The sequence below is a fragment of the Propithecus coquereli genome, unplaced genomic scaffold (assembly GCF_000956105.1).
Source record: "Propithecus coquereli isolate 6110/MARCELLA unplaced genomic scaffold, Pcoq_1.0 Scaffold43, whole genome shotgun sequence".
In the NCBI taxonomy this organism is placed as follows: Eukaryota; Metazoa; Chordata; class Mammalia; order Primates; family Indriidae; genus Propithecus; species Propithecus coquereli.
Window position 1 is genome coordinate 9,516,961 of NW_012150063.1, and position 23,904 is coordinate 9,540,864.

Genomic DNA, 23,904 nt, shown 5'->3' on the forward strand with positions numbered 1-23,904 from the left:
ATAAAAGAAATAAAAGAATACACAGAGACAAAGATATAGTTTTATAAGTTTATGAAGATTATAGGCAAAGCAGGATCTCAGGGGGCCTAGACCTTCTCCGTGGGTCTCAAAAAGCCCCAAATGAGATCTTACATGGTAACTTATAGGGAATGGTGAGTAATTGCCAGGGGTAACAGATTTACATAACAGCAGGTAGTTCCTCTCAGGTTAACAGATTTTCAAAAGTCTTCTACAGATTCTTTAACTAATTCTATCTACGTGAGCAAATGGTTATAAAATCTTTCAAAGATTAACTTCTAAGTTCTAAGGTAAGTTTATCAGTTAATAGAGGGGTTAAACAGAGATATGTTGGCTCTATATTTATTAGATTATTGTGAATGGAGACAGGTAGTCTAGAGTGTTAAAACAAGAGCTTTGCTTTTAGCCATTCGGGAAGCTGTCTGTTCCGGGGGGCACTTCATTGTCAGCTCTTATCCTGTAGTTTTTAACAGATTCACTTTGCTTTACAAAGCAAATCCAAATCTTTAGGTCTGAGAAAGGTGGCGCCTTGTGGGATACAGCCGCTACTGTCTTTCAGAGACACCCTTTGGAGTGTAACAGCGTTTGAAATGCAAACCAGCACATTCACATATTCCTTCAGGGCAAAGCTCTGAAAAACTCCTAAGACAAATCCTGTCTGCAAACATGTTTAATATTAATTCATGGAACAACACCATTATGCCACTCTAAGTCCCAGATTGAGGTGGAAGGAGCAAAATTTATAGTTCGTACATGTTTTCCATTTGCTTTCTAAATAATGGTTTGCATTCCAAGAATGCAGTATATTAGCTGAGTAAGCTGAACAGGTAAGGATAATAAATAGACTAGAGCTAAAAGTTACAAAAAAAATAATAATCTACATTGAGTGGTTATGAGCTAATTCCTACTCTTATGGTAAGCCTTGTTTACTTCTTAAGGAAATCATGCCATTACTTGTTTTACTATATGTTAAGCAAATTGCCAAGTAGACACTTTAACTGCCATTCTCTTTGAATATGTTCTAACTCCCAGAATTGGGAATTCCTGCCTCTGTGGATCTGGTAAGCAGTGATCCGAGCCATATGGTAGCATCATTCAGCAAAGGATATACAAGCATCTTTAACATGGAAACCCAACAACGCATTCTCACTTTAGAATCAAATCTAGATACACGTATGTATACTCATTTTAAATAGTCTGTTTGGATTAATTTTTTAAATTTAATCAAAATTATAACTACTAGAGTCAACTATTATAAAAAATACTTGTCATTATAAAGTGTTCTGCCTCCTAAATGTCAGAACACAGTTACTTAGAAGGATATAATGATTTACAGTTGGTTTTCAGAATTTGGGTTAAGTTTATGTACGTTTTGAACTATGCTATTTGAATAATAGCATTTTAGCTATTCCAATATGAGTCAAGTTCAATTTTATGTCAAATGATTAATTTTCAATTCTGTTTGAAAAAAGCAATATTCATTCTGAATAGAAAATAAAATGTTTTTATTTTTCATAATTTCATTGTTTTAATCATTTAATTTCATATTAATAATATAATTTGATGCAGCTCAATACTGATTAGAATGTGGATCACATTGTGGCTCTCAGAATCCCAAATCTGAGGCTTCGTATTGGATGTAGGAAGTCAGGAAATAAATGTTTTTCTAGGTTATAAAGAAGATTTTTGGTATTTGGCTCTTTAAACCATTGCTTTCTGTTTTTAGTCATAACAATCACAATTCAGGTTGCAGCTGATAAAGAAAACCACATATACTGTTGTTTTAATTTGACAACTAGCTTTTAAAATAATTATATGTTGTGTATATGCACATGTATGTGAACATGTACATGTGCATGCATGTACTTGTCTCCCCCTCCCCCCTTTCTCTCTCCATCTTCTGTCATTCCATTTTAGTTTTCCTTATTTTCCCTTCCTAATCTGTTATTCTTTGTTTTCTTCTGATATGCTTTGTGACTTGTTTGGGGAAGTAGGCTTGAATAGAACTTTGAGCTATTTGGATATAAAAGAGAGAGACAGGAAAATAAAAATTGAGATTATAGAATTGGAAAAAGAGAAATTTTTTTTGCCGAGAAATGTAGGTTTTAGGCTCTCAGTAAATTTAAAATCACATTTAAATATATGACCTAAAGCTACAGTAGTCAAATAGAAAACCAGTATCAAATTAAGAAGGACATCAGCATTTTTGGAATTACCGTCAAGGGTTGTGGTCAATTCTTTGGATAACCTGAGTGGCAAATAACTGATTTTTAATGACTGCTACGAGTTAATAAGACTTTAATTCTGGTGGGTAAAATGGATACAGGGAACTAGGTGACCCCATTTTTTTTCCCCAAGTAGTATGACTTTTTGCCTGATACTGGAAACATTTTCAGAAGAAGATTGCCAAGAATATTTTTAACAAAGGCAACATTTGAACATTATTGGAATAAGTGATAATTATTTTGAGTTATAATATGCCCTGACATTTCCTAAGTTATCAGTTTTATTACTTTTAGAATTGTATAAAGCAAACTTAAATTAGTTTTTTATTGTGTTTTACTGTGGACTACCGCTCTGCTGTTTATATTGATTATGTTGTTCTATTCTGGAATTTAGCAGATTTTTAAAAAATTAAAGTTCAGACCAGACTTGCTTCAAGGTAAAAGTGAATTTCATACAGAGTTTTAAATGATGAAGGATGTTTGCTGTAAGAATAGGAATAAATTACCCTTCTTCTCATTGATGAGCTGATTGTGATAAAGTCAAAGGTAGTTGAAGCAGATAAGTCACAAGCTGAATGGGAATATTTGGAGGATTGTTTTGGATTCATTATTAGAGTGATGCTCCTAGGCCTTCAATTTATTTCTAGCATTTTTTGCATTTTGCCTACTTCCCTGATTTACCATCAGGTAGAGAAACTGCCTTAAAAGTATTACCAAGTAAGAACCTTGGTCTTGGCCTGCTTTCATGATTTGATTTCTATCATATTAATTTACTAGCTCTCAAAGTAATTGAAGCTATTCTCTGAAACTTCTCTCTCAGAATTTATGGGATATTTCACTTAAAGTATTTCTTTTTTATTGTTACTGTTTTTCCCTTGCTAGACCTTACAGAGGGTATTACTCAATGGTGTGTTATCTGTGGAGGGAAAAAATCCATAGACTGAATTTTGAGACTAAGCATCTCTTTGTTGAGGATTGTCTAAATGAAATGTAACTGACCAAGTTATTCTACATGGTCAAGTGACTTTTCGTTCTATTTTGTTTTTTTTTTTTTTTTTTGAGACAGAGTCTCACTCTGTTGCCCGGGCTAGAGTGAGTGCCGTGGCGTCAGCCTAGCTCATAGCAACCTCAAACTCCTGGGCTCGAGCAATCCTTCTGACTCAGCCTCCCGAGTAGCTGGGACTACAGACATGCGCCACCATGCCCGGCTAATTTTTTCTATATAGTTTTTTTAGTTGTCCGATTAATTTCTTTCTATTTTTAGTAGAGACGGGGTCTCGCTCTTGCTCAGGCCTCCCAGTGCTAGGATTACAGGCGTGAGCCACCGCACCCGGCCACATTCTATATTTAAATAACAGGCTGAATAATCACCTGCCACTAGCATTGGAAAAAGGTGATCTTTAGTTTCTAAAATGTCATATTTCTAGGAACCACATGAAAATTGAATAACATTAGACTGTTTTTAGCTATATTTTATATTACGTGAATGTTAAACTCATAATACCTATTCTGGGATTTTAAAAAAAAGTTAACTCTTTCCTTTGAAATAATTTTAAACTTGCTGAAAAGGTGTAAAAATACAAGAAGTCCTGGGTATCCTTTAACCCATTTTGAGCAGTTTTAAACACTTTGCCACATTTTCCTTGTCACTCTCTATATATGTGTATAATTTTAAATTCTGAACCACAAGGGAGACATCATGCCTGTATTTCCCCAGATCCTTTAGCATGTAATTCCTAAGTACAAGAAGTACAAGGACATTCTCTGACATAACATGTTACAGTGTTCAAAACCAGTAAATTTAACATTGACACAATACTGTTCCTGTTCATATTCAGATTTTGCCAGTTGTCCCAATAATGTATTTTATAAGGACATCCCTTCCTCTCCTTGTACCATGATATCATCTTTTAAAACTTTGGTATATCCTAAATTAGTGTTATCTTCATGTCAATTTTTCTTTTCTTCTCACAAAAAATATCTTTAAAAATCACTAATTAAATTTAAGTTCTTAATTATTGATTTCCTTTTGATAAAAAGTTCTCAGGGAGAACTTGTGATAGTTTAGGAACCAGTTTTGGGAGTTGTCTGATTTGCATGAGCCATCTGGTTAGAATAGAGTTAGAAGATAGAATAGGTACTGGTTTTGTTGCCTGATTTTGGGGGAATCACAGCTTTTTCTGGACCTTGCTGCATTCAGTGTGATAAGGGCTTAATGATATGTGGTCTGTTTTATTGTGCATATAATTGAAATTTCTTTAAAAGCTATTAAACAGTATACAAAAAATACTATTAGGATGCTATTTTAAGATTACAAACCAGGTACTGCCAAATGATGACCATTTCTATTATGATGAGGAAGAGTGAAAAAGAGAAGGTTTAAAGGTTAACAGGCTCTCTTTGTCATATTATCTTTAGATGACAACTATGTGATAAAGAGCTTTGTATGTAAAAAGGAGCTAAGAGTTAAATGAGCATTATCTCCATGTAAATGATGATGGAGCTTTGTATTAAAGTAGCAAAAATATCATAGAACAGTTATAAAATGGGAAATATCAGTGGTGTAAGCTAAGCTTTAGGTGGGACCCATAGATAGCAAGTGATGGAAAGGAAATTCTAATTCTTAGTTACCTCTAGGTTTATCACTATAACATAGTTCAGGCAATTCTCATTTCCTAACACTGAAATTATGGAAATAATCACAGAATAAATAAAAGACAACTTAAAGTCACATTATTTACTTTTGCAGTCTCTAAGATGAGTATTCAGTTCTCCTTTGTGTGAAAAATAGTATCTTAATCTGTGTTACTTTTTAATTTTTTTTAGCAGCCAGCTCTTCCTGCCAAATAAATAGAGTCATCAGTCATCCTACTCTTCCCATCAGCATTACTGCTCATGAAGACAGGCATATCAAATTTTATGATAACAATACAGGTAAGAATTTATAAAGAATTGACTTTTATTAAAGCAAAAAAATCCCTGCTACAAGTAGGCTAATTTTTGGGTCTGTTGGTGGCTTTGTAGTCAAGGAATAGGCACGGAACACAAATAGTTTCCTGGTTCTGTTTCTGTTTATTCCATTCAAGTCTGCTAAGACTAGTCTTCATTATAAAGTACAGAATCATTTTGGTTTATTTAACAGTGAGTAGATGCCATGTTTAGGCCCTGGAGCCAAGGTTATCACTAGGGACACAAGGAAAAATATATTGCAATACCAGTAAATATGATCTGTTGCTATGATCTATTGCCGTATACTGGGGAAAAGTAGAAACATGTTGGAAGTAGAGGCATATGATCATTATGTTTTGTTTAAAATTGTTCATTTATTGAATATCCTTCTTCGATATTCAATTATTCAGTGATCGAATGGCCTTGTCTTCAGTGTTGCAGATGGGAAATCCCCGGGCCATTTGGTTTATTTTATTCATTTTTCCATAGACTAATCTTTTCTGTGTTGTAATATACGATTTGGTCCTGAATGATTTGAATTGGGGCCTGGAGGCTTTCCCACATTTTACTGGATTACATTTCACCAGTCTAAAGGAAATTCATGAAGAGCTTTGCTGGGAAGGAAGCACCCTGTATTACTGTCATAGTTACCAAAGTATCTACTATTTGCTTTGTTAATATGTTGACTTTTGCTGCCTTTGCTTAGCTGCTAGTGATGAGTCATTTAATATTTTTAATTTCTTTCTGTATGTTGTTTTCACCAAAATTGTGGCCATGTTTTCTTTGTGTTCCTTTGTTTTTGTCTCAGTCTTTTCTCTCTGTGAATTTGAACTCTGTTCTCACAACCCATATAATTTACCTGTAGCTAAAGGATGCAAAGTGGATGATTAATAATGTCTCTGTTCTAATTAATGAACACAGCTTAAGGGAATGTTTGTGTAGAAATCATTGACTTCCACATTATGGTTTAAAAGACGAAAGTATAATCTAAAATTTGAGCTGCTTTTGTGCCTCATCATTACCATGACTAGAGGCACGAGGGACACAAGTGTTGTTTTAGCTGATGGAAAAAGCTGTTGATACAGAGGCTGCGTGCAGTGGCGCATGCCTGTAATCCTAGCACTCAGGGAGGCCGAAGCAGGAGGATCCCTTGAGGTCAGGAGTTTGAGACCAGCCTGAGAAAAAGCGAGACCCTGTCTCTACTAAAAATAGAAGAAATTAGCTGGGTGTGGTGGCATGTGCTTGTAGTCCCAGCTACTCAGGAAGCTGAGGCAGGAGGATTGCTTGAGCCCAGGAGTTTGAGGTTGCAGTCAACTATGATGACACCACTGCACTGTAGCCCAGACAACAGAGCAAGACTCTGTCTCCCAAAAAAAGCTGTTGATATAATATGTACACAGGAGGGATGACTGGAGAAATCAGTATAACGTGGTAGCTGGCATATTTTCAAGATGAGGAAAGTTATTAATAGAGTAACAATCTCTTTTTCCAAAGGCAAACTGATCCACTCGATGGTAGCCCACCTAGAAGCTGTTACAAGTTTAGCAGTTGATCCTAATGGCCTCTACTTGATGTCTGGCAGTAAGTACATCAACTATGGATTATTTATTTGTCCTTATCATTTTCATGTTAACATAATTTTTCCTTTCAATTTCCTTTTTTTGGTATAGGTCATGATTGTTCGATACGTTTATGGAATCTAGAAAGTAAGACATGTATCCAAGAGTTCACAGCTCATCGGAAAAAGTTTGAAGAATCCATTCATGATGTAGCTTTCCACCCATCCAAATGCTATATAGCCAGTGCTGGAGCTGATGCACTGGCTAAAGTCTTTGTATGACACGATGCATCATCTTCGCCTTCTAGCTCTTTATAAATAATCAACTGCACAAAAGAGATACAGAAGACAAGGGCAAGAGTCAACTTGTCTTGCCCTTTTGTTCTGCTGAAGGAGCACAGAGAACATTTGTTAAAGTATAGTTTTGCAATTCATATACTGTTTTCTAAAACTAAGGTTTGTTCAGGTTGCTGCAAGCTCGGCTGAATCTATGAGCCTGAAAACTGTTATAAATTTTCTCCCAAATAGGCGCTTTTATTTCTGAGATTGTTCTAATTCGCTAGGCAGGCCTGAGCGAATATAGGTTTAGCTTGTCCTTATTGAGTAAGTAGGGCATGCTACAATGGATAATTAAAAAGCTCAATAGCTGGGAATGAATAAAGGAAGAGCGGAAACCTAGACCTAGTTCTCCTTTAAGAAATCTTGTTAAACACATTAGGTAGTCAAAACAGTAATCTTTGTCATATCTACTGTACTAACCCCTTTGTGTATAATGACCGGCAGTGTTAAAATGAGTTTTTGATTCAGCTCTCCTTTCAGCTGTTCACATAAAGCACCTGACAAAGCATTTTACCTATTAGGGGGGAAAAAATGCAATAATATGTTAAATATATAATTATTAAGAAATGCAAAACAAATATTTAGTTTGCAAGCAGATTTCTATATTGTATTACAATTTTGAAAATAGATTTGGTACCATTCTTAAGTTTAGCTGTCAAGCACTCACCATTATGAAGAATAGTTGATAAAGTCTGCTTTTACTAAAGGATTTAACTTACACAGGTTTGAAATTCTGTTTATTTTTAAGGATAAACAGGGCATATCTCTATAATAATTTCTATTTTGAAATTCACTTTATTCCTGTGATATTTATAGTACCAGAGCGATTATTTCATATTGATGAAATCTTACCTTTCAGTGACTGAGAAGATGAAAGTTACTTCTAGTTCTCATTTATCAACACCCACATAACCATGCTTCAGATGATCTCTGTTCTTTCTTCTTTGTCTTTACATGTTATCTGACACCTACCAAAAATAGTTCCTAATTATTATTTTAACAGTCCAAAGAATATGGTTAACCTCAGGCAGCTGCTTTTGCAGAAGTACTAATTAAAGTAAATGTTTTGTGCCCCAGAAGTCCTCTATTAATATTTCCAAGAAGAACCTCCCAGAAATCTGGATGCAAGAGTTCAATGCCTAATGTTGGCTAAAAAGTTCTCTCTCTCTCTCTCTCTCTCTCTCTCTCTCTCTCTCTCTCTCTGTCGCTTCCCTGCTGTTTAATTGGATACACATGTTTTAGTGGGCAGTAAATCTATATAGATTCTGTGGAAAACCATATCTTAAAAGGCCAGGCTTCTCCAAACTCACCTTACCTGTGACCTACATGTGGTCAGCTTTTGGGTTTCCTATGACCCCACTATCTGGACCTCATCCCTGTCATACAGACCTCATCCCTATAAGGTCACGCCTCTCATACTATTTCTTATTTGCCCCAAATGACAGAGACCAGTCTAGAAATTATAAATAAATTATTAATGCCCACCTTTTCACAAAAGTGTATATATACAATAGGCTCTCAGATTTTAAAAAAAACTTACATCCACAAATATTTTAGCCTATTAAAATAATTCCTACATTCCTATTCCCACATATTCCATTGTCATAGCAGCTACACTTTTGATGATATGCACGTCTGCTCCTTGAAGATGTATTCTAGTGATGGTGTGGATAATAATTGATAATATTTCTTTAAAATTTGTTTGCGTCTAAAATTTTGCAGTGTACAGGCAAATTTTCTTTAAAGGTCTAAGCTAAATTCGTCTGATTGTTATAAGATATGCTGGAGTATTTTAACACAGCTACCTTTTCATTTCATCTTTGTGCTTTGCCTAATGAGTGGGTTAAAAGACTCCTTTTTATAATCAGATGCATTAACTCTAGACAAAAGCTGCCAGGTGAATGTTTCTATTTCTGTGCAGATAGAGAATCCTACATTGTGTTCAGTAAATTTCTTTTGGTTCTTCACAGAGTGAAGAAACGTTGTTGCTAACCTAACATTTAGAGGAGGATACTGGAAAATTCCAGTTAGGTGCCCTTGTTATATTTATGATGGACAACCACAAAACTATTGATTGTTGTACCAGTTACTGCTTTAATTGCCTTCTAAGATCTTCAGTGCCTATTTTACTAATGTCACTGAAATTCTGGAAACCAAGATACTCTCTTCTCCTGTTTATTTTATTCTTTATGATTGAAATTTTTCTTTTAATGAGTGGGAAGTAACCACGAGATATATAGACTGTAGTGCAAATGTTGGAACTGTTGAAAGTTCCTTAGAAAGCCAGTGCTGTGCCATTGGAAACTGAACACAGAGAGTTTCTTCACTAGCACTGCATGATCTCAGCCTAGAAATGAGCCAAAGCTGTCTTCCACCCAGATAGTAGCATACATATGTGTCTGACTTTCCCCAGCCTATTGAAAATTCAATGAAAATTCACAAAACAAATTCAATATTCAAACAGCCATTGAAATGCTGTCATAGTGCTTGATTTGTAAATATTTTGGATCAAATGTATTGGAATAGTATGAAAATCAGCGGGAGGTACTAGTCCCTGCCTTATTTTCATATGCTGTGGATACATCTCTGGGAGCTTGCAGCACCCTTCTCAAAACTCAACTGTCATATGGAGCCCATTTGCTACTCAAACCATAGGCAGATATTTAACATAAGTGATATAATGACCTTCAGTATTTTTCTATTGAACAAGTTTAGCAATTTTTGCCATTAAACAGATACTTAGTTATGCAAAGTATTTAGCTTTTATAATCATTTTAGTTATGACTAAAAGGGGGAAATTGAGCTGCATCACTAATAATGAACTTTGTGAAAAATTTTTTGTTTATCTGACTTTCATTCCTTCAGTATTCTTGCTATAAATTTCTTTTGGAGATAATGATGAAGATTTATTTGAAAATGTCTAAAATGTATGTATATTTTATAAATATATATTATATATATTGTAAGAATATATATAATATATATAGACTATATATATAAAAAAACCATAGGTGCATTTTACTGTTTTGTATTTTCATTTTTGGAGGTAGTGTACACAGCAAATAATGATGAGTGTGGCGAGTGCTGTGCTGTTTGCTTTTGCAGTATAATATATAGTTCTAAATGTTTAAATTACTGTACATACTATATTCATTATAGGCTAGCATGCTTGTTTTAAAGATTGTCATTCTAGTTTATTAAAATCTGAATGTAAGAAAACCTGGCTATTCAAATGTGAATTGAAAAATATTCCATTCTCAGTACTGAACTATTTCCATTGAACATTCAGGCTTTTTAACAAAACAAATATCATCAAGAAGGCAATAGCTAGAAAATGAGAGGTGCCTTTAAAAAAAATACAAATGCAGCCTTACAGTGAGGATGAAGATTGAGTTTGGGGGGGAGGGGGGACAGTGAGAGAGAGAGTGTGTGTGTGTGTACGCGTGTGCACACGCGTGCGTATGTGTGTTTACCAATTTGTGAAGGTCCTGATATGTGACCATCAATGTCTTTTTAATGTATCTGCTCAACTTCTAGGACTTCAGGGGACATTTCATGCGCTGTCTTTGTGCTCTTCTGAGTACCATATATACTTTACAAGAATTTTGAATGTGAATTCCTAGAAATTTCAGTAAAGACAAAATAACTGTTCTTTCATTATAGTCAAGTTCAGGTAAAAGGAAAAATTATTGGTTCACCAAAATTATGGGATCTTATTAACGTTAGCTAAGTCAATATAATTTTTAAAGGCTCACTGTTTTAGTACTTCATATATTTTCCCCTTATACAAGAGCATGTTATGAAATTCTTATGTGATAAGATTCAAAAAGTAGAAATTATTTTTAGATTAAACACCTGAACTAGTTAAAATTCCACCTAAGAATAGTCTTAAAGTATTTAAATGGCATCTCTCATATCTACCTCTGTCATTGCTGCCATTTTAACTAAAGCTAATCTTTATGACATCTGAAATGATGGTTGGATGCAATTTAAAAATCTATGTTGGTGCTGTTCTCAGGCTTTGTAATTTAAGTTATATTGTACTAAGATGTCACAAATTGGATTGAAAGGCGTAGAATTAATTTTGGTTTTCTTTTGAAAGACTCACTTAAAATTAATCATCAGTGTTGTTAGTGAGTGGAGATAGTTAATCTCTGGTTGGTGTCTATCTGATGTTTTCACCCAAGAGCCAAATTATTATTCAATTTACATGGAAAAAAGTTCTAAGTATAATTATATTTAGCTTACTTTATTCTTTGAAAGCTATTTGAAGACTATTAAATACATAATCATTCATTTTATTTACTCAGAAGTTGCCTCCATTATTATGTTAACTTTTTTAGTTATTTATATAATTGCAGTACTTTAAGTGTTTGACACTGGGATTCAGGTTGTACAAATGTAGGAGCTAACAAAAATATGTATATTTTTGTGTAATGTATCAATTCCTGAAGTTCATTCTAGGGGAAGGTCCAGAAAACTAACATATCTGTGTTTAAAACAAAGGATAGGTCATTGGTAAATCATTTGAATCATTTTTACTTTTGCCACTAAAAGCTTTTTATTTGGCCATATCCATCATCCAGCTGGATCTCCATGTCAGTGTTCTTTACACTAACATAGGTTGACAGAATATTTAATAGATCCTTTACATCAGTTTCTCATTTGTCTTTTAAATCTAAAAAAAAGCAAACATTAGGCCAAACAGAGATCCCTAGATTCCAGTCATTTATTCTAGCAGTATTCCTGAAGTGGTGCTTAGGGTTCAGAATTTTCTGGATCTTTGCTAGTCAAGCTTTAGGTTTAATTGAACTGGGACCACCATTTAAAATGCTGTCATCCCTCTGATTCAAATTTGAAAGTTCATTTTAATTTAGATTAACTCTAATGTCTGCCTAGTTTTTTAACAGGCTGTGAACCAGTGAGTGCCTTGTTAATGTAGAATGATTTTTTCCTGGTTGTGTGTTAACTCCTCTCTGAAAATGTCTCAGAGAATGGTATTTTAATTGACTTGTAGAGAGCTGCTAAATTTGGTATTATCAGCAATCAGAAAGTCTTAGGACTACCACATCTCTCTATCCCTACTGTCTCCTCATTATTTGGCTAAAGTTTGCCTCTTGTGAGAAAACAAATAGAATCCCTTTCTCCACACACTTTTTTCAGTCCAGATTAAAAGGTATTCCTTAACCCCCACCCCATCTATATGATCTAATAACTGTTTTTAGGAGAAACCACTTCTTTGTAATATTGAAATCTACAGGTTATTTTGTGTCTTCTCCACTTCAGTTTACTAGAGGTGACCTCAGGGTATCATCAGTTCAGATTCCTAAATAACCCTTTCTCTCCACACTCAACCCCCCAACTGGTGAGCCCTGGGCCAGATTGTTTGATCTTCAGGTATTTTAAATTTTAGTTATAATATCAATTAATGTAAATTAATCCAAATGCTAATTTTTGTGGTGCAAGAAGTTTCTTTTGTAAATTCAGGGTATGGATAAGCTAATTAAGATATCCATTTTTGGTGGCTCGAAGTGTATTATTTGTTTTTAAATAAAGTGTACAAATATAGATAATGTGCTATAGGTGTCTCATGAATTGGAGTATGTGTCAGATTTGGAATCTAGCTGTGACTTTACAATGAATCAGTTAAATTACTTTAATATGATCTGATTTGGGGTTTTCTAGGGGGAGTTGTAGAGAGGTACAGAGAAATAAAAGGGTGTAGACAAAGTATATGAGTCCACATTAATGAACCAGTCTTAATTATTGGTTGTGAGGAAGGTGGAGAAGTTTATCACTATAGAGAATTTGGGCCTTTGGAAAGCCAGTAAAATTAAAATACCTAGTAAGATCGGGTCAATGATACTTTCAGAGACACACGTATTTTATTAATTTTTTAAACAAGGTTTTGCTGTCACCCAGGCTGGAGTGCAGTGGCACAAATCATAGCTCACTGCAGCTTTGAACTCCTATCCTCAAGTGATCCTCCTACCTCAGCCTCTTGAGTTGTTGGAACTACATGTGGGCACTGTATCCAACTAATTTTTTTGTATTCTTTTGTGGAGACAGGGGTCTCACTTTGTTGCCCAGACTGGTCTCAAACTCTTGGCTTTGAGCAATCCTCCCGCCTCAGCCTTCCAAGAGCTGGGATTATAGGCACAAGCTACCGTGCCCGGCAACACTTATGTTTAATGATTAGATTCTACGTTTTTCAAGTGTTCAGTTAAATAGTTTTTAAAAATTATGCACACATAAATATATAAATTTAATGTGTTTAATGTTTTCTTTGTTGGCTACCTAATAGACAAGCATAAGTCTTCCACACTCGCTGCCCCTTCAGATCAACATTATTCAAGGGATTTGTCTGCCCAGAACTCACAGTCTCTTTGTTCAATCTGGAGCCACAATACGATATGGAATTTATAAAGGTTGAAGCTATCTCCACTATTCTTTGATGTTCTATATGCTGTTGTAGAAACAAATGTTATATCCTTTGGTATGTACACACATCTTTCAGTAGCATCGGAAACGTCCCTTTTAATGAGAACTGAGACATGATTTGCTGGAGGAATTTTGGAGTAATCTAGCTCAGAAGGTCAAGAAGACTCCAAAAGTTATTCATGGTTTGATGAACCCTATGGGATCAGCCTTGGTTCAGAGTAATGTTCTGACCTGCATTGCGTTTACCAAGACCACTGAGGTTTTGAGGTATCCTAGGATTGTCCTGGCACATAAGGTATTCCCAGAACCCCTGAGAGTCTAGCATACCCTTTAATACAAACACTATAATCATGAAACGTTCTCCCACTTGTTACTTCTCAATTGCGATGACCAGAACACTCCAGTCCTGTAAATGAGCCCCGACACACTAGTTCTGCAACTCTGAAAATTGGAATTCGTATTTCCTGGAACATAAATTCTAATTTAGTATATATTTTGTATACTTTCAAAACCCACTGAACAGGAAAATGACTCACTTTAAGTATCACTCAGACCCTATGAAACCTCAAGCCCTTTCTTAATCCTAATTGGTATTATGCTAAAGGTAATGGTGATTTTGGTCAGACTTGATGTGATTATTTGGGTGAGCAAATGCTACAGTATCCTGCTGTTAGGAAGGGCCTGTTTCTTAGAAAATACTCTTGTCCCTGGTGATTTAGCCATTCACCTTACCTGATCCAGATGCCAGCTCCACATTGACTTTTTCTGTGTACCTCTTTAGAGAGATAATTAACCTAGTGATGTAAAGGAGAGCCTATAGTAAAATGTCTGTTAAGTAGCACTTGGAGTACTACAGTTTGTATTGTTAGTTCATGTGCCATAGTTTTTTATGCCATCGTAAAATCCAGTGTATGTACCAGGTTCCCAATCTATAACCTCAAACAAAAGATTACATTATATAACAGCATCATCAAATTAAGGGTAGTGATAGGGAAACACATCATCCACAAACAAGAATTCCCAAACTGAAAACTTTCTTTAATTAAGAAAAAAAAGTGCATAGAAAGCAAAATTTTACATTAATCTTGAGTTGTAGAAATAAGCAGCTTGTAGTTTATATATAATGTGCTGAAATGTTAATATATACTGGCATCCAGCTACTTCCTTTTGGAAGTGGGACCAGGGCAGTAATTTTTGATACATAAATAAGATTAACTTATCTTAGAGCAAAAGTAATTTCATCAGAAACAATTTGTTTCTTGGGTGATGATGTGGGGAAAGAAGTACCACGCAAAAGAAAAGCAGCTAGCCCTGTGACCCACGTTGTCTTCCATTTCAACTTAAATGAGCTGGAAAGATGACCAGTTTTGACCTCAAAAAGTGAATGATACCATTTCTGGTTGGTTTGTCATTGATCCTTGTTATCTAAACAAAAGATTTTTAGGAAAGATATCAAAAGTAGCCTAGAGTCCCCTGGCAAAGTGTCAGAGGGCATTGTTTTTGTTATACTATTTTAGGGAGCTTTATCAACATAAGCTCAGGTGTGTTGTGTCATCTGCCTATGTCAGAATAAAGACCAGACATGTAAGAAATGTCCTAAATTGGCCAAGTGATAATCTCATGAAAAAGTGGGAGCATCATTTTCACAGGGTGAGTTCTGTTTTGAATGGTTTTGACTGTGCTTTTAAAAGCATTTTTTTTTAAAAAAAAAGTGTACTTAACATCTTTTCCTACAACCCACATAGTTCAGAGTATCCTCTTGGTAGAATAATTTCACTCCGTGTGTTTTAGAAAAAGAAAAACTCTGGTCTCATGTCTTTTGACAGTTGTTTGTGAATAATACCTACCCCCGCAAGTACTCAACTAGTATGTAAGAATGCTTTCTTATGTGGTAAATGTCTCAGTATTTTGCTAACTGGAAAACCAGTATTTTTGTGCATAGCTTGCAGGTAAACATGGAGCCTTGTGCATTTGATACATGTTAAAATGAATGGAACATTAAGCTACAGCATGTACACCCCACTGTGTATCACATGAATAATGTTAATAGCAGTGTCCTCTCAGAGCTAACTTTAAGGTTAGGTTCAAGGTTTAACAACTTTAAGGTTAGGTTCTGCCAATTACGTTTCACACGGATTTTGAAAGTATGCAGGTTAAACTAAAGCAACATTAAATAATAATTTAAATAATCTAAATTTGTTTAAGTGGAAACTTTGTTTTTCAATGAAGTAGTACCTGTTCTATTTCCTTGTATATCTCAAGGTCAAAAGGAATCAGACTTTCTCCCAACTCTAAAACATTTAAGATTTTCTTTTACTCCTTTTGGTCAGCCTTTTAAACAGATAAGCTCCTTATTTTTCATTGTTGTAGGATACTTACAAATACACATCTACTGATTCTAATTTTTAAAAGAACAGATTCTTTCTCTTTAGAAACATCATTGTTTTCTGGAGGTAGAAATTACTTTTAAACGTGAAGATTGTAGATCCAGGCAGTTTTGTGCCCTCATGTATGCAATTAATTGATAATACTTTTGCTAATAAATACACAAAGTTTTGTTTCCTGTGATTTTCAGAAATTATTTTGAGAGTTCAAAGATTGACAAGAAATATATGTTTGTCTTCTGCATTATCTTTCAAAATCTTCTGGGTGTGTTTTGAGGAATGGAGAGCAGGTATTGATGAAATTTTTTCTGAATGTCTTGATCTTGATTCTTCCCCTTCTTTAACCCAGATTTTACATATTAAGGAGTGTTCATTTGTCAACAAAACAGTTAATGATTATTTGTTTGCTTCTGTCTGTATAAGCTCCTTGAGGCAGGGACCATGTTTGTTTTTTTATATTCCCCTTAGCAGTTGCGTGGGGCTTAACATACATTAATAAAAAGTCCTCAGTAAATGTTCCTTGAGAATCAGAGAGCCCCTTTCAAAACTCTAAATCTATCCAAATCATCAAAGACAAAAAAAAAAAAAAAATATCCCTGCCAGTCCCTAGGGGATGGTCAAACTCATTTAGGTCTGTGGAGCTGATAAGAGTGAGGCGTGCGCCCTGATTGGAGAGGAATTTGGACCTTACCTCAGAGGTGGCAGTAGAATGTCCAAGTTAGCACCCTCTCTATGGGGCACACTTCCAGTCCTGCCTGCGTGGGAACTGAGCAAAGCATGTTAGGGCAAAGGAGGTGTCTGTCTCTAAACGATGTTAATGGCCTCCCTTCAGTCCCTGCTCCCTCTTCTCTCCTCCCTCCTAACCCACTGGCCTCTTGATTCCTTGAGGGGGAGCTTCTCCTCTAGCCTAGAGCCTGAGGCTTCCTTGACTGTCCTGGGCCCAGGTAGTTCCACCTCCACTCTCTTTCCTTGGGACCCACAGATGGTCCTACGATTCATGACTGACTTTTTTTCTCTAAGGAGGTAAAGGAACATCCTCCCAGTGGAAGCTTATCTGGAAAAGCATCCCTCTGGGGGGCTTGCTTTGGGGTTGAAGACTCTGGGACAAAATCCCTCAGGATGTTCTCAGGGTTGTTTTTGTCTTGAAGATTTTATGGTAATTATCCAAATGTTTATTAACTCTCCTAGGAATATCTCTATGTCTGGTTTTCTGACACCATTGGAGCAAGGCCCAGGTGGCTTGAGGGCTTTAGCTAAACAGCTTAATTGTTTTAGGAATGAATTAATCAACAAGTTAGAGATGGACTATTTATAATTAATGGTCAGTTGACTTTAAATAATTAGAAGAGTCATCAACACAATAGTGTGAGTATGAAATACTCAACTGAATAAATCTCAAATCTGTACTGTTCTCACCTTTAAATTGTTACAAATACGATTCCTGTAAGATCAATTCAGCACAGAGGAATGAGCAGGAATTTGGCCTGGACACAGGGACACTTTCTGTCAGACTTTAGACAAGCTGAGTCTTCTGAATTGGTTTCTCATCTATGAAATGGAGTTAATATTAATAGATCTGCCTAATTAGGTTGATTTGAGATAATGGATGTAAAACACCTGATGTAATAAGCATGCATCAAATAACTGTTATTCACTCTCTGAATCCAGACTTCTTGTCATGTAGTTCTGTCACACTCCTGATAGCTTCTAGAATATCAGGCATTTAGGAGAAATAAGGTTAAAATGAATATCAAGGATAGCAGAATAATATTACTTTCTTTAATATTTGAGTGCCTGCTACTGGCTCAACAGTTATCGTTGCTGGCAGTCAGTAGTAAACAGACAAAAACCGTTACCCGATGCAGCTTACATTCCAGTTGGGGGAAACAAATAAGTAAAATAATGGAATAGTGATAAGTGCTGAGGAAAAAAAGCAGGGAAGGGGGATGAACTGATGTTTTTCAGGTTAAAAGTCATGCAAATTAATACAATTAGTTAACAACACAAAAGAGCAATAAATGAAATAATAAAGACACATGATGACAAAACTAATCATCTCTCATCATAATCCTCATTCCTACCTCCCTGATATGTGTGTTTCTAATTATTCATACAAATATGTATGTACAATCACTACATGTGGGTTTGTATTTGTCTTACTCTACATATTACTCTGCAACTTGCTTTTTCTAATTTAATGTGTGCTGTGAGCATCTTACAAGTCTATTCATATAAAGATCTCTTAAATTTCTTAGTGTACACACACATAATCTTATATAAAAGATTTTTTGGTGGGCCAGTCCAGTTTGCTTTAAACAAATGGGATAATATGTATTCTCTACATCTCACTTTTCTCATTCAACAGTGTATGATGGAAATCTCTCTGAGTGTATCTTACAGCTTTCATTTCATTCTTTTTAATGACTGTGTAATACTCTATGGCAATGACACCATGACTATTACATCTGTTCCATGTTGATGAGTGTTTACTTTGTTACCAGATTTTTACTATGACAATAAACATTCCTATGTATATGTTTGTCACTATGATGGTTTTACTTCTCTGGAATAGACCTCCTGGACTAGGATTACTGGGTCGAGCAATATATATTTTTAATAGATGTGGACATATTATTTCCAAAAATTGCTGGAACAATTTATATTTCCATCAGTAAATGTGTAACAACACTTTTCCCTTAATACCCACTGGCAATAGCTATTGTAACATTAAAAAAAAAAAGCCTGGTGAGTGTAGTGATTTTCCAGTGTTATTTTAATTTCCATTTTCCTGACTACTATAAATCTGGACATCTTTCCATGTGTTTGTTGGCTATTTGGATTGCACTCATCAGTGAGTTACCTGCTAGTATTCTACTGCTGCATGACAAATTACCACAATTTTAGCAGCTTAAAATGACATGCATTTATTGTTAATAGCTCAAAGTTCTGCAGGTTAGAACTCCAAGGAAACTCAGTTAGGTTCTCTAGGACCCACCAAGACTGAAACAAAGGTGTCTGCCAGGGTGGGCTCTTAACTGAAAGCTCTAGGGAAGAATTCACTTCCAAGCTCATAAAAGTAGGATGGAGGTCCCTGTTTCCTTGCTGGCTGTCAATGAGCTCCTAGAGGTTGCTCTCTGGTCCTTGCACATGGTCCCCCTCCATCTTCAAAGCTAGCAAGGGTGCACTAAATCCTTCCCATACTTTGACTCTGCTATCTCTTTTGCTACCGGCCAGAGAAAACTCTGTTTTTAAAGGGCTCTTGTGCCTAGGTTAGGCATACCCAGGTAATCTCTGTATGTTAAAGTCAACTGATTAGTAACCTTAATTACACCTGCAAAGTCCCTTTGCCTTGTAACATAGCATCATCATGGGAGTAGCATCAGGGCAACGTTTGTGGCAGCCATCTTAGAATTCAGCCTACCGCAAATTGTGTGTGTGTGTGTGTGTGTGTGTGTGTGTATATATATATGTGTATATATATACACACACACACACACACATATATATATATATATATATTTTTTTTTTGGCAGAGTCTTGCTCTGTTGCCTGGACTAGAGTTCCATGGAATCCACCTAGCTCACAGCAACCTCAGACTCCTGAGCTCAAGCAATCCTCCTGCCTTGGCCTCCAGACTAGCTGGGACTACAGGTGTGTGCCACCATGCCAGGTTAATTTTTCTATTTTTAGTAGAGACAGGGTCTCACTCTTGCCCAGGCTGGTCTTGAACTCCTGAGCTCAAACAATCCTTCCGCCTTGGCCTCCCAGAGTGCTAGGATTACAGGCACAAGCCACCACTCCTGGCCACAAATATTCTAAAAAGAAAAGAAAGAAAAGGAAAGATACACACCCAGTAAAATGCATACGTGTGTTCACTAAGAGGATATGTTCTAGAATGTTTATAGCAACACTATTCGTAATAGACTCAAACCAGAAACTACCCAAAAGTCCATCAATTGTAGAGTGGAGACGTCTATTTTTGTGTATCTAACATGAAATATTGATAAATGCTTAAGATGATGGATACCCCAATTACCCTGATTTAATTCACATTGCATGCCTGTATCAAAACATAACTTGTATCCTATAATGATATACAAGGATTATGTACCCCTATAAGAATTAAAAACTTAAAAAAAATATAGAAAAATAAAAACCATGCAATATCATACAGCAGTAAGAATGAGCAGTTTATAACTACATGCCACTTATGGATGAATCTCCCAAACACATCAAGCATAAAGAGTCAGGTATAGAAGAGCACAGTATGCTTTTATTTATATAAAGTGCGAAAATGGGCAAAACTAATCTGTGCTGTTACAGGTCAGGAAAGTGGTTGTCCTTCGTGGCAGGTAAGGGAGGAGGTTGTGTCTGAAATGGGAGTGTGGGGGGGACTTCTGGAGTGCTGGTAACGTTTCTTTGTCTAGGTGTTGCGGCTACTTTTTCACTCCTGAGTCTGGTAGCAAAGGAATGAATAATTACTCGAAACACATGGTGTTTAGAGAGAAGAGGAGAGGCCAAAATCTAAAGGAGAAAATGGCCTCCTCAGCTAAGTTCCTCCCCGTATTATTTCCAGGGACAGGTGCAAACGGTCAGGGGCGTTTGTTAATTTCTTTAACAACTTCCATACAGGTCAGCTGTTTTCAGCGGACCTTTGCACTCAGCAAACAAGCAGTTCCCAAATGAATTGGGGAGCTTTTCATTTTTTTCTACAGTTTAAAATTGTTTAAATAATAGATCATTGAAATTATCTGTTAAAGATTAGATGGAACTTGGCTGACATATCTTTTGGTCCTGAGGCGTTCATTTGTAAAGGTAGGGGTCTTTAATCGTTTTTCTGATATCTTTGGTTCAAAATATCCACTTCTTGGATTCATTTCGATAGTTTATATTTTATAGGAGCTAGTTTGTTTGTATTTTGTAGGAGATAATTTCTTCCAGGTTTTCACATTTTTTTCTGTAGGACTATATTTATGCTTCTTGTAACTTTTTCTGCATGTATTGATTTTATTCTTTTTATCAAGGCTTATCTATATATGTGTTTCTTAATCTTCAAAGAATTAAGGAATTTTTTAAAAAATCAGTTTTGTTACTTATGTCTAATTTTAGTTTTTCGTGATTAGAGAATGTGTGCTATAAAATCTTCTATTTAAAATTGATGGTTTTATTTGAGACTGAGTATATTATTGGTTTTTGTAAATATTAGGGACCTACCGTGTGTGTATTTTCCATTTGAGGGATTTTAGGTTCTGTAAATACCAATGAAGTAGTTGTTGATTTTTTTTTTCAATTCCATATTCTTTTTTCTGAGATATTTAGTTATGAAAGAAGTCTATTGAAATGTTGCACAATATTTTTTATCAAACTTTCCTTATATTGTTAATAGTTCTTGCTGTATATATTTAGTTACTATCTTGTTGGGCACATGCAGGTTTATGACTCCTATAACTTCGTTGATTGTGCCTTTCATCTTTATTTTTATCTTTATCTTATGCTTTTAAATTTATATCCCTCCTTGTCTGATATATAACTCTCAGTCCCCTCTATTTTCAACCATTCTTTTTTTTTTCAATTTTATTTCAGCATATTACGGGGGTACAAATGTTTAGGTTACGTATATTGCCCTTGCCCCACCCGAGTCAGAGAGCTTTAAGTATGTCCATCCCCCAGATGGTGCGCACCGCACTCATTATGTTTGTATATACCCATCCCCTTCTCCCCACTCCCATCTGCCCGACACCTGATGAATGTTATTACTATATATGCACTTAAGTGTTGATCAGTTAATACCAATTTGATGGTGAGTACATGTGGTGCTTGTTTCTCCATTCTTGGGATACTTGACTTAGTAGAATGGGTTGCACCTCCATCCAGGATAACATAAGAGGTGCTATATCACCATTGTTTTTTTGTGGCTGAGTAGAACTCCATGGTATACATATATCACATTTTGTTAATCCACTCATGTATTGATGGGCACTTGGGTTGTTTCCACATCTTTGCAATTGTGAACTGTGCTGCTATAAACATTCGAATGTAGATGTCTTTTTAATAGAATGTCTTTTGTTCTTTTGGGTAGATGCCCAGTAATGGGATTGCTGGATCAAATGGTAGTTCTACTTGTATCTCTTTGATTACTTTCTACAGAGGTTGTGCTAGTTTGCAGTCCCACCGGCAGTGTTCCCATCTCTCCGCATCCACGCCAACATTTATTGTTTTGGGACTTTTTGATAAAGGCCATTCTCACTGGGGATAAGTGATATCTCATTGTATATTTTCGACCGTTCTTTATCCATTTGTTTGAAGTGTGTTTCCTATAAGCTGCCTATTTCTAAGTCTCATTTTTTAACTGCCTGGTAGTTTCTTTCAGTGGGTATATTAAGTGTGTTCACTGATTTTGTTCTGTTTATGATTTGTTTTACTTCATTATTTCTTCTTTTTCTTTTATTTTTGCTGGTTTGATGATGTCATTATTCATTTCCTTTCTTGCTCATGTTAATGTGGGATTTCTACTGTGACTTTCTCTTCCAATAATTATCTTCTCTTTCCTAGTGTTCATAATCATATTTTTCTGTTATTATATGAAAAAGCCAAATCACTATTCCTTCCCAGCAACCCAAAAAACCTGATGATTTTTAGAATACTTTCACTTCCTTCGCCTTCCCAAAATAAGTATTATACTTAAAGATGCTTTTACTTTCCCTTCCCCCATCCTCTGTCTACTTTGGTTTTGCTAATATAACTTAATTTCTATAGTTCTAGACTACTAAAATTTTCATTTTATTGTCTTCTTCTATATCAATAATCCTTACCTAGCATTTACCTTGCATATTTCCAGATATTTATTTTGATAGAGAACCATGATACAGATCAGTGTTCCTTAAGGGGGCATTTTGGCATTTTAGGTGGGACAATTCTTTGTCACGTAGGACTGCCTCTTGCATTTTAGTTTGCCTCCGTGGCTCTTGGACTCATTCATATATATATATATATATCAAATATTATACATGCATATATACATGAAAGGTTATTGCTCACCCCTATTTTTCCTCTGCTTGCTTTATCTTCCTCTAGCCTGAAGTCTGTTCCAGTTCATTTCTCGTTTAGTTTTCAGTGTTTTTCTTAAATGGGGTAATATATCTCTGAATCCTTGGTTAGCCACAACTCTTTTTTTCATCCTAATAGGTAAGTGATATCTTGATTGGGTATAGTATTTTAGGGCTATATCCAGTGGCCTAAAACATTCACTATATTCTGTCTTCTATTGTTGCAGATGAAAAGTCTGATGCTAGCCAGAATTTTTTATCTTGAATGTCACTTTTCTTGTCTGGAAGTCGATGCTTTTTTAAACAATTCTCTGGTTAAGGAATTATTTTTGATCTATGGTTTGAGATATTTCTTCCACTTTCAGGCCACTAATTCAGATCTCCCACGTGACCTTCCCCCTTTTATTTTTAAAGTTTCAGGAAATCCTTTTGTGTGTGCTGTAATTGAATCTACTTACGTGATCCTAATTATTTCTTCAAGTTATCTATTGCACACACATTCTATTTCATTAAAAACCTTTTCTGCTTACTCTGTTGGGTTTCCCCCCCTCTAATAAATCTGGCCTTTATGTGTATTATGGTCTTTATCCACTAGGGCTAAGCTGCTAGGAACGCTATGTGGTGGCAGTTCTCAAAGTGGCGGAAGGCACCTGATCTCTGCTTTGAGGACTGTATGAGGCAGATGAGTTGTCAGTGCACTGTGAAGACAGTGGGAGAAAGGTTCTTTGTGTCCCCATCTCCCCTTATTCTTCCTGCTCAGGGACATAGAGGATTCAGTCCATCTCTTTAGCTTCCTCTCAGCTCCTTGGCAGTTAGTAAGACTACTTATGCTCATGCTCGTCAGTGTTGCTTGTCATCTGCATTACAAATTGTGAAGATGCCCTGCATATATATGAAAGGTTCAGTGTTGTAATCAAGCAAAAATTACAACAGACGATAGCCTG

The 23,904-nt window shown here is 35.6% G+C and overlaps 1 protein-coding gene across 1 annotated transcript in view; it reads left to right on the forward strand.

The window, feature by feature from the left end:
- The window catches only part of STRN (striatin, calmodulin binding protein), a 142,856-nt gene extending 135,510 nt beyond the window's left edge, over positions 1 to 7,346 (forward strand). Inside the window, exons 13-16 of the mRNA XM_012653802.1 lie at positions 1,051 to 1,191; positions 5,070 to 5,177; positions 6,687 to 6,773; positions 6,863 to 7,346. Coding sequence (XP_012509256.1) covers positions 1,051 to 1,191; positions 5,070 to 5,177; positions 6,687 to 6,773; positions 6,863 to 7,032 — 506 coding nt within the window. The 3' untranslated portion in view covers positions 7,033 to 7,346. The remainder of the gene's footprint in view (positions 1 to 1,050; positions 1,192 to 5,069; positions 5,178 to 6,686; positions 6,774 to 6,862) is intronic.
- The last annotated feature ends 16,558 nt before the right edge of the window (positions 7,347 to 23,904 follow it).